Below are 11,707 nucleotides of genomic sequence, written 5' to 3'. Positions count from 1 at the left end.
GTGTCTGTCTCCTGAATCCAAACTGGAAGCTGGTTCCACAGAAGAGGGGCCTGAAAACTGAAGGCTCTGCCTCCCATTCTACTTTTAAATACTCTAGGAACAACAAGTAGGCCTGCAGAGCGAGAGCGAAGTGCTCTAAATTCAAATTCAAATTCAAATTCAAATTTTATTTGTCACGTACACAGTCATACACAGTACGATATGTAGTGAAATGCTTGGACAACTGCTCGTGACCTAAAGAAAACAAAAAAGGAAAGGCTATGAATAAGATAGGAAATAAATATGAAAAATTAAAAAGGGTAAATTTAACTAGGAAGGAATAAAATATAAATTAAGGTTAAAAATGAAATAACTGTACAACACAAATTAGAATGAAGGGTAAATTTAACTGGGAAGAATAAGATAAATATATAAATTAAAGTTGAAAATAAAATAACTGTACAACAAAATACACAATACACAATATAGAACTATATAAGAATGTATGAAGAAATCTAAATATAAATAAATATATACACAATAACAGCAGCTGTACAAGTATTAACCGGAAATGAAGAATATAGTGACCAGTGTTGTGCAAAAACAATGTCCAGAAAGTCCAGTGTGTGTGTAAGAACCATATGTGTGGGTCAGTACTGTGTGGTGGTGTGATTGAGAGACCGTATCGCCTGCGGGAAGAAGCTCCTCCTCAGTCTCTCTGTGTTGGTCTTCAGGGAGCGGAATCGCTTTCCTGACCTCAACAGAGAGAACAGTCTGTTGTTGGGATGGCTGAGGTCCTTCACCATCTTCCTGGCCTTGGTCCAGCACCGCCTGCTGTAGATTGAGTGCAGGTCAGGGAGCTCGGAGCGGATGGTGCGCTCAGCTGACCGCACAACCCTCTGTAGAGCTCGTCTGTCCTGCATGGTGCTGTTCCCGAACCAGGTTAAGATGTTTCCCGCCAGGATGCTCTCTATGGTGCACGAGTAAAAGTTCCTGAGCACCTTGGAGGGCAGTTGGAAGTCTCTCAAGCGTCTGAGGTGGTAGAGACGCTGTCGGGCCTTTTTCACCACAGTGTTGATGTGACAGGACCATGACAGGTCCTGCGTGATGTGAACTCCGAGGTATTTGAAGCTGTCCACTCTCTCTAATAGGGTGATATGGTACTACAAGGTCATTAAGATAAGATGGGGCCTGATTATTTAAGACCTTGTATGTGAGGAGCAGGATTTTGAATTCTGGATTTAACAGGAAGCCAAAACATGAGAAATCTGCTCTCTCTTTCTAGTCCCTGTCAGGACCCTTGCTGCAGCATTTTGGATTAGCTGAAGGCTTTTCAGGGAGTTTTTAGGACATCCAACTTGAATGAATGTTGGATGAATGAATACCTTATAAGGTAGCAACTCATATCATCACTCAACTAAATTTAATCTTGACTAAGTACAACATATCCATGTGACTGCTGAAGAGCTCAGGAGCATAAAAGATGGCAAAAAATATCTTCTACCACAGGCTCTAACACTTGGAAGCATTCTCCACAAGGGCCAGCGCTGTTTTAAGACCTGTACAATATTTAGGAGGTACTTATCTTAACTGGCTTGCCAACAAAATGTCTTTTCTATGTCAATGAATTTGATATGTTGTCTTTGTGTGTCACGGACCCAGCTCTGGAGGACTCGGGGTCCGTGAGCAGTTTTGACTGTTGATATTGTTGTTATTATTATTTTGGTGATGTGTGTGTTTTTCTGCACTGTGCTGTGTTAGTCTGTGTCCCACTCATATGTATAGGCAGGGTATGGGTGTGTATGTCTGCGGGTGTGGCTGGAGGATGGAGCTCAGCCACCTGCAGGCCTGAGGGGTGTGGCCCTGTGGAAGGACTGGCCACACCTGAAGTTCATGCCACACCTGTTGGTGATCAGGGCTCGTCGGGGGAGCTACTTAGGAGAGAGTTGGAGCTCCCACCGGCGCGGGATCATTAAGCTAAGACTCCAAGTCAGTGTGTAGCATTAGGAAGTGCGGATCGTGTGTGTGCGCGCGGGTTCAGTGTTAACGGCTGCTTCTGTATTGTCCTGCAGGTGAAACGAGGGACCAGAAGGGCAGCACGCACAGGGTGTGCAATAACACAACAGCGGGGAGCACGAGCACGAGCACGAGCACAGACGTCGGAGGGAAGCACGCACACGGGGTTCGAGGGAGCAACGGGGAGTTATTGTGTTTACAGCTTTCCACTGTAAATAAAGAGCACTGTTTGCATCGCAGAGTCTGCGTTTTGGGTCCTCCTTTCCCCACATCCCCACGGTCTGCCAGCGAGACCGTGACAGAATGATCCCGCCAACCACCATGGACCCAGCAAACTCAGGAGTTGCCACGGAGGAGAGATCGCTCGCGCAGTTATGGGATTACTGCCGGAGCGTAATCCAGGCTGTAGACCCACACAAGAGACACCTACAGGTAGTGTTCCTTGACAATTACCTCACATCCACTACCCTCACCATGAACATTTTGGACATTAACAAACTTAGGCAATTGGTCACTAGTTTAAGGGAGAGCTCGAGTTTTGAATTATTTGGCTTGGGTGGTCCGAGCACGGACAGTTCGGCTGCTCTCCTAGAGACTCTAGCCGCTTGGTTTTTCACGCGTCGGCGGAGGGCTTTCCCGTCGATGCTCGCGGCACAATTGTTTGATCCGCCATTACAGAAGGCATGCCGCACTCTCCACCACCATTCCATTACGCCGCAACCCACTCCTGCGGTTTCAGCCCGGTCAGCTGGCAACGGACCGACAGCGCTCATTACCGCAGTGAGTAAACCAGACTCAATTGTTTCAATAATAAACCCTGTCATTGACAATCAAAACACAGATGAACAGCGGATTTCCATGCACATGGCCCCGCCTTCACGGAGGAGAAGGCGTCCTCGCAAGCAGCGTTCAACCACATCCACACTCACTCCTGTGCTGGTCGAAGACTCAGGACCAGCGGCTCTGGACGCCACAGTGAGTAAAATGGACTCTGCCGGTGTTATAAATTCCCTTCCTGTAAACACGAAAATAGAAACTGTTTGCTGTACCTCCAAAGACTCAGAAAATGTTCCCGCTGAGACTGTAAGCTGGGAGCTGGGGAGTTCCGAGCATACAGACCCAAATGACTTTTTGGCTCAGTCTGACCGTATGGAGACGGAGGTTCTCCCCAGGGCTTCCCCAGAGGCCAAACTGGAGGTCTCAGTTGCCTCTGGACCCCTGGAATTTGTTGAGCCAGCTGTAACATTTTCATCCTCTCCACCCTTCATAATAGCCATCTCACCCTCACCTCAGCCTGCTGCCCAGCTGGTAGCTCAGTCTTCAGTCCAGTCAGCCTCTCACCTTCATCCTCAGTTGGAGGTCGATATGCCGGCTGGACCACCTCTGCCATCATTTCACCCATCTGTCCCTGCATCGCTGTCCAGTCTACCGGGAGTAGCTGCCACACCCGCACGGCCAGCTGTGGAGCCCTGCGAGCCGGCGCAGGAGCCCGGAGAGCGGGAGGAGCAGCTCAGCTCAGCGGAGCAGGAGCTCAGAGAGCGGGAGGAGCCCGCACGGCCAGCCGTGGAGCCCTGCGAGCCGGAGCAGGAGCCCGGAGAGCGGGAGGAGCTGCTCAGCGAGGCGGAGCAGGAGCTCAGAGAGCGGGAGGTGCCCGCACGACCAGCCGTGGAGCCCTACGAGCCGGAGGAGCCCGGCGAGCTGGAGGAGCCCGCACCGCCAGCGGAGCCCGCACCGCCAGCTGAGGAGCTCAGCGAGCCGGAGGAGCCCGCACCGCCAGCTGCGGAGCCCAGTGAGCCGGAGGAGGAGCAGCTCAGCGTGCCGGAGGAGCTAGGCGAGCCGGAGGAGCCCGCACCGCCAGCTGCGGAGCGCTGCGAGCCGGAGCTGGAGCAGCTCAGCGAGCCTGTGGAGCCCGCGCTGCCACCGGAGGAGCTCGGAGGTCCGGAGAGACCCGCTCAGCCGGAACTGGAGGTCAGCGAGTCAGATGGACCATCACGTCTAGCGCGCCCTCCACGCCAGCTACGCCCAGCGCGTCTGCGTCAGCGACCGGCGCGTCATCGACCGGCGCGTCATCGACCGGCATGTCATTGGCCATGTACCACACCTCGCTGTTGTTCACCGGAGCTGCGCTGCCGCCACTGGATCCAGGGCAGGCCGCCTGGGGAGCAGCAGCGCCGCCACCGGATCCCGGGCAGGCCGCCTGGGGAGCAGCAGCGCCGCCACTGGATCCCGGGCAGGCCGCCTGGAGGTGCAGCAGCGCCGCCACCGCCACTGGATCCCGGGCAGGCCGCTTGAGGAGCAGCAGCGCCGCTACCGCCACTGGATCCCGGGCAGGCCGCCTGGGGAGCAGCGCCGCCGCTACTGGGCCCGGGGCTCGCCACCAGAGGGGCAGCAGTGCCGCCGCCACTGGAGCAGTGGCAGGCCCCCAGAACTGTTTTGCTGCTGCTGCCGGACCCGTGGCCGTCTGCCGGAGCTGCACCAGCGCCGCCGCTACTTGACCCGGGGCCCGCCACCGGAGGGACAGCAGTGCCGCCGCCACTGGAGCAGTGGCAGGCCCCCAGAACTGTTTTGCTGCTGCTGCCGGACCCGTGGCCGTCTGCCGGAGCTGCACCAGCGCCGCCGCTACTTGACCCGGGGCCCGCCACCGGAGGGACAGCAGTGCCGCCGCCACTGGAGCAGTGGCAGGCCCCCAGAACTGTTTTGCTGCTGCTGCCGGACCCGTGGCCGTCCGCCGGAGCTGCAACGTTGCCGCCATTGGACTCGAGGTAGGCCCCCTGAACTCTTTTTGTAATGATGGGCCGCCTGAGACTGTTTTGTGGCGTTTTTCCTTTTTTGCTCTGCTGCAGGGCGGTCGGATTTTGGAACTGTGACCTTGGGGGGGTTGTTTCTTTTGTGGTTTTTGCTTGTTTTGGTTCTGGCCCTCCGTCCTGGACCCCCGCCGCCCGCCCTGGGTTGGTTGTGCTGTGGTTTTTGGTTTGTGTTTTTGTTTTCGGGTCGTCGGGAGCCGACCCTTAGAGGGGGGGTACTGTCACGGACCCAGCTCTGGAGGACTCGGGGTCCGTGAGCAGTTTTGACTGTTGATATTGTTGTTATTATTATTTTGGTGATGTGTGTGTTTTTCTGCACTGTGCTGTGTTAGTCTGTGTCCCACTCATATGTATAGGCAGGGTATGGGTGTGTATGTCTGCGGGTGTGGCTGGAGGATGGAGCTCAGCCACCTGCAGGCCTGAGGGGTGTGGCCCTGTGGAAGGACTGGCCACACCTGAAGTTCATGCCACACCTGTTGGTGATCAGGGCTCGTCGGGGGAGCTACTTAGGAGAGAGTTGGAGCTCCCACCGGCGCGGGATCATTAAGCTAAGACTCCAAGTCAGTGTGTAGCATTAGGAAGTGCGGATCGTGTGTGTGTGCGCGCGGGTTCAGTGTTAACGGCTGCTTCTGTATTGTCCTGCAGGTGAAACGAGGGACCAGAAGGGCAGCACGCACAGGGTGTGCAATAACACAACAGCGGGGAGCACGAGCACGAGCACGAGCACAGACGTCGGAGGGAAGCACGCACACGGGGTTCGAGGGAGCAACGGGGAGTTATTGTGTTTACAGCTTTCCACTGTAAATAAAGAGCACTGTTTGCATCGCAGAGTCTGCGTTTTGGGTCCTCCTTTCCCCACATCCCCACGGTCTGCCAGCGAGACCGTGACATTGTGTCTGTTTATTCTTCTGCCTGTCTCAGTTTCTGCTTGCTAACAGAACTGTCATTTTAAGGAAAATGCTTTGAATATGTTGTTAGTTTTGATCAGATATGTTTCCTTAAATTATCTAATTTATTATTATTATTTATTTATTATTATTATTATTATTTACAAAATATTGGATTCAATGTAGAAGGTGTAAAAATGAAGAAAACACTTGCTAATTAACCACTAATTAACTTGCGGTTGCCATCAAAATGCCTGTTGACAGATCAGAAAGCATTACTACAGTATAGCATATTTATTCATATTTTTTAATATTGTGAATTCTTGACCCTGATGTGCTATGAATCCCCCAAAATATTTAACATACTTAAAGCAACTTTTTTGTTATTGTTTTTTTTTTTAAATTTTGCTACCTTATGCTGATTACACATGTTAACTTCAGTACTGTTTTAAATGAAGAACGTTTTAATTTTTATGTTGTGTTATTATTTTTAAACACAAGGCCTGACCATTTCTGTCAAGCCAGTGAACTTGCATAAGTGGTTGAAAGACTGAATACAGTAGATCCCTCGCCATGTCCCATGACAACGTCTATTAAGCATTTTTATTCATCTTTTCATGCCTAAAGATGACTAAAAATGCTTAAGAAGAAAATTAAGGTTGTCATAATTCATGCATGACAGGGTTAACTGAGTTAGAAGTTAGCAGGGAGTTAGCTCGCTAGCTTCCAGCTAAAGGGATTTATGAAACAAATTCAAACGTACAGCTCTGCTATCACTTCCAACATAAATGAAGACAGGAAAGTAAACAGCAGTGACGTTTGTAGGGTTACTGAAGTTGGACTAGCTGGTATATAATGATGTGCTATGTGACCGCTAGCGCGACAAAGCCATGTTAGCATAACATAAACAGTAAAGCTGGAGGACGAACGCTAATGAACGGAGGACTTTTTTCAATTCTATAAAAGTTAATATGAGGGTTCCCAATGGTTAGGGGCAAATGTAATCGCATGGCAGGATGCTGTAAACAGACCAAACATCAGTCAGGAGTAGGGTTGCCAACTCCCTGAAAAATAAATAAGGGACACCTCATGGCCAGGGTCGGGCGACCCAGTTGTCTTCACCCTTCCCAGTTTGGTGAATTTTCTAGCTCTTTTTTTGTGTGTGAAATTATTTTTTTAACCATTTGACTTGAAGTTGATTTAAGTAGATGCATATTCTATTCTTTGTGATATGAACACATGGGAAACAAATGATCATTTAGCCATTTATTTTTAGCTCAAAATGACAACATTAACACAGTAAAACAGGTCTCTTTCTTAAACAGAAGCCTGTCATGCTTAACTTTTGAGAATATAAGTAAATCTTTCTTTAAAAGAACTCTGTCCTGCTTAACTTAAAATAATAGAAAACAATAGAAAGAAAAAATATTCTTGTAACAGTGCACATTTAGTGCATTTAGTACAATTGGCTTCAGTTGAGGTATTATTTCAGCTTTTCTAATCAGCTGCTCCTGTTTGTAAACCCGCTTGTTCCCATGATTACGCATCATAACTCATCATCATTATTCATCTATGTATTACTTTTATGTATTAGTCATCTATTTGTTGTAATCATCTATCCTTGCAGTTGTTTATTACACAAAATAAATTATATTATCACACTTCTGGCCACATAGCGCCGATATTCACTGCACATGCCCATATTAACTTTTTCCAGCCAGGTGTTTTCCTTTTCCCATTCTTCCCTTTCTCTGAGGGGAACAAACATTGCTGCTCTAATGCTGGGCTTACACTGTGCGGTTTTTGGCCCATTTTGAGCCGATTTTTGAGTGATCGGACCGATTTTGGCCTTCATCGTGCGTCGTGTAGTATACGTGGGGTAAAGAGAAGTGATTAACACCTCACGACCAGCTCCCGATCATCAATCGCTCGTGAGGGTCTCACCACAGGCGCTCACACTGCTCACGCGCAAACACGTAAACGTCGGTGAAAAAGACGGAGCAGCACGGCTGTGCAGCGTGTGATCTGGACACAAGCGATGGAGGCACAACTTGTAGAACTTTGGCAAGCTCATCCGAGCCTTTTCGATGTGGCATCACAAAATTATCACGACCACAACAACCGTGAAAATAGTTGGATCTACATTGCTGCTCAATCACAGCTGCCTGATCAATGTTTTTCATTAGCAATTTAGCAAAGTTGATGGTGGTGGTGTGTCTGTGTGAGTGAAAGACAGAGAGAGAGCGCGAGCGACAGATTTTCTGTTATAAACTTCATTTTATGGAGGCACAGTGTGAGCACTCAGGTCGCATCAGAGCATCGGTGAGAGTGTGAGACCCTGCATCGTGACCTACCAACTTCTAACCCCTGCGAGTCAATCGTGCAGTTTGAGCAGGAGCTGAATAACGTGACTGAAAAAATCGCACAGTGTTTGCCCAGCTTTAGGTGTACTGTCGTCCGAGACTTGCACCGCAGTGTCGGCGTTTGTTTCCCTGTTGGCCATGCTTCTTGTTGTGGTCATGTCATGGTCCTGGGTCGGTGACCCAGCGCTTTTAGTTATCATTTTCTAGTTATGATGATGATGATGATTATTATTGTTTGAGTTCTGTGTGTTATATTTGGTCTGCCTTTGAGTCTGTCTCTGTCTATGGTGTCACCCCATCTGTTTGTGAATCTGTCTGGTTAGTTCAATGTCTTGTCTGGTTCCATGTATCTGAGTTTCCTGTTTTATTGTGAAGGTCCGCGTCGTACGTGAGTGTGATCAGTTTACGTTTCCCCTGTCCCGTCAGCCCAGATTCCTCCCAGCTGTGTTGCCCTCCTGTCTCTCATCCCCTGATTACTGGTGTGTGTATTTAAGCCCTGTGTGTTCTCCTGCCTGTTGCCGGTTCGTCTGTGTTCCTCCGTGTCAGTCTGTGTAACTCTGTGTCAGTCTGTTACCCTGTGTTCCACGGAGTCCTGTTCCTCGTCTGCGTCTCTCTGCTATTCATCATCCGTTGTCATATGCTCCCAGGTCTGTTATTTTAGTTCTCCCAGTTTAGGTGTCTTTAGTTGTTTGTTATGCCCCACTGTTTGTTTGCCACTACACCTCTGTAAATAAAACCACCGGTATCTCATCCACTGCCTGCATCTTGGGTCCTCCTTCTATATCCACACGGCTCGCCTCGGCAGCCGTGACAGGTCATCTGTTGTCTTCCGGTATTTTCTCCGCAAGCGACCTTTCCTCGACCAATGAGATGAGCGGTAATCTGAATTGTCATACTCGAATTGTCATAAGTGTGCTGTCAGCTCATTGGTCACAAAGCAGGAGAGGGGCTGGGAATTATGTTTTCAAACAAAGTGTTAATTCCATTAAAAGTTATAGACTACTTTTGATTCTCACTGTATTACGGGACAAAGTGCGTCCCTTATTAGCTCAATACGGGACGTGTTCTTTTGTTTCGAAATACGGGACGATTCCGTATTTTAAGGGACGGTTGGCAACCCTAGTCAGGAGAACCACCGAGATAATCCATCCACGATACAAGGTTAGTCACACTGCGGCATGGGCTGGGCTGTAGGTACATCGTAAGGGTTTAAAAACTGAGCTTTAAAGTGATTAGCAGTAATAAAAGCCGAGAGAAGCCGACAGTGATCACTGACTGTTTTTAGGGGCTTGTTGAGATTAAATGGAACAAGATACCAAGCATTAAAACATGTTAAAAACACAACAGTCTTATTAAATGCAGACTGGGCCCGGAAGCAGGATTCATAATCTTATCACTTAAAGACCGGACACCGGTCATGGAGGCTAACAAGTGCTGCCCAAAGAACATCTGGATTAAGCCATATGGCTTCAAAGTTTTGGTGCTTTACAACAAACGCTCTCAGTCGCTGTTGCCATTGTCAAGCATTAGCCGCATAGACACCAGTAGTTTTCCGTCACTCTCTCGTCCTCGTGTGACAGATTGTTTTCATCTTCAACTAAACTAAGTGCTGGTTGACTATTTGCAACGATGCAACTGTATGACGTCACTACCCAGAGTGCATCTTTGCTTTTAACTTAGCGTATAACAGGTATTTGTAGAAATTTAGGTCATATACAATCATAGACTGTACCTTTCCCTTCCATACTGCAGCTCCTCTTGGTTCAGGTCTTGAATCTGTGTGGGGTTAACACAGAAAAAGAGGAAGAATCTGATTAAACTTAAGAGTTCCTCATTTAAAGTTAGTTCTTTATTCATACAGTACTGCATGTAGTTACACATTTGTCCCTATTTACAACAAGCAAATATTTAACCATACAGAAAGAAGTTATGTTCTTTACCTCTTACAAGATTTAGTGTGTTTGGTGCTGAACAGGCCATGTTTTAGAACACAAAACAGCTTCGTGCTGTAGCCAAAATCCTGTTGTGAACATGACGGGTGAACCACAGTTGGGGACAGAATAGCGAATGAACTGAAACTCGATATGTGACTGTTAAACTGAGCAGAATTACAGATTTAAATGATAACTCCATTCAGTGTCACCGTAATGTCACAGTTTTCCCCCCAATGCAGTTACTTATATATAGTTTTTATAAATGTCAACTAATCATGATTCATAATTGAAAGAGGTAATATTTTGAGCTCAAATAATGGTTTTCTTAGAACCTTCTTCAGAATGAGCACTACAACTTCATTTTATGAAACCAGTGCAAAGTAGACTTAAATCACCATATCTTTAAACAGAGCTGTTTTTCTGGCCATCTGAATGTATTGGCTCTTTTAGCTGTGATTTTGTTCTCTCCCAACTCCTGAGGGGAGTATCTGGATTTATACATGGCATCGTGTTTGGTGAGCAGGCCATGCTTTAGAACTGGAAGCAGCTTCCTGTTGTAGCCAAAATCATCAACATGGTGAGTCAACCACAGTTGGGAACAGGTGACAATCACAATATGAAACTCTGGTAATCAGAGCAAAGCTGCAGAGTTACAGTGGGGCAAAAAAGTATTTAGTCAGCCACCGATTGTGCAAGTTCCCCCACTTAAAATGATGACAGAGGTCAGTAATTTGCACCAGAGGTACACTTCAACTGTGAGAGACAGAATGTGAAAAAAAAATCCATGAATCCACATGGTAGGATTTGTAAAGAATTTATTCGTAAATCAGGGTGGAAAATAAGTATTTGGTCACCTCAAACAAGGAAAATCTCTGGCTCTCACAGACCTGTAACGTCTTCTGTAAGAAGCTTTTCTGTCCCCCACTCGTTACCTGTATGAATGGCACCTGTTTGAACTCATCATCTGTATAAAAGACACCTGTCCACAGCCTCAAACAGTCAGACTCCAAACTCCGCCATGGCCAAGACCAAAGAGCTTTCGAAGGACACCAGGAAAAGTATTGTAGACCTGCACCAGACTGGGAAGAGTGAATCTACAATAGGCAAGCAGCTTGGTGTGAAAAAATCAACTGTGGGAGCAATCATCAGAAAATGGAAGACATACAAGACCACTGATAATCTCCCTCGATCTGGGGCTCCACGCAAGATCTCATCCCGTGGGGTCAAAATGATCATGAGAACGGTGAGCAAAGATCCCAGAACCACACGGGGGGACCTGGTGAATGACCTGCAGAGAGCTGGGACCAAAGTAACAAAGGTCACCATCAGTAACACACTACAACGGCAGGGAATCAAATCCCGCAGTGCCAGACGTGTTCCGCTGCTGAAGCCAGTGCATGTCCAGGCCCGTCTGAAGTTTGCCAGAGAGCACATGGATGATACAGCAGAGGATTGGGAGAATGTCATGTGGTCAGATGAAACCAAAGTAGAACTTTTTGGTATAAACTCAACTCGTCGTGTTTGGAGGAAGAAGAATAATACCTACTGTGAAGCATGGGGGTGGAAACATCATGCTATGGGGCTGTTTTTCTGCCAAGGGGACAGGACGACTGATCCGTGTTAAGGACAGAATGAATGGGGCCATGTATCGTGAGATTTTGAGCCAAAACCTCCTTCCATCAGTGAGAACTTTGAAGATGAAACGAGGCTGGGTCTTCCAACAT

The 11,707-nt window shown here is 48.0% G+C and overlaps 1 protein-coding gene across 1 annotated transcript; it reads left to right on the top strand.

Annotated features, from left to right (window-relative positions):
• Positions 1 to 2,298: 2,298 nt before the first annotated feature.
• On the top strand, positions 2,299 to 4,783 carry LOC146670873 (uncharacterized). The gene is made up of 3 exons (XM_085405033.1): positions 2,299 to 4,187; positions 4,279 to 4,371; positions 4,591 to 4,783. The coding sequence occupies exons 1-3, from the start codon at positions 2,299 to 2,301 to the stop codon at positions 4,781 to 4,783; spliced, it is 2,175 nt and encodes a 724-aa protein (XP_085261159.1).
• Positions 4,784 to 11,707: the final 6,924 nt, after the last annotated feature.

The sequence above is a fragment of the Rhamphochromis longiceps genome, linkage group LG4, assembly GCF_057381845.1.
Source record: "Rhamphochromis longiceps isolate RC_006_pf linkage group LG4, R_longiceps_female_GT1.1, whole genome shotgun sequence".
NCBI lineage: Eukaryota > Metazoa > Chordata > Actinopteri > Cichliformes > Cichlidae > Rhamphochromis > Rhamphochromis longiceps.
Note: the sequence above shows the minus strand (reverse complement) of the source record. Positions and strands in the feature narration are given on the sequence as shown.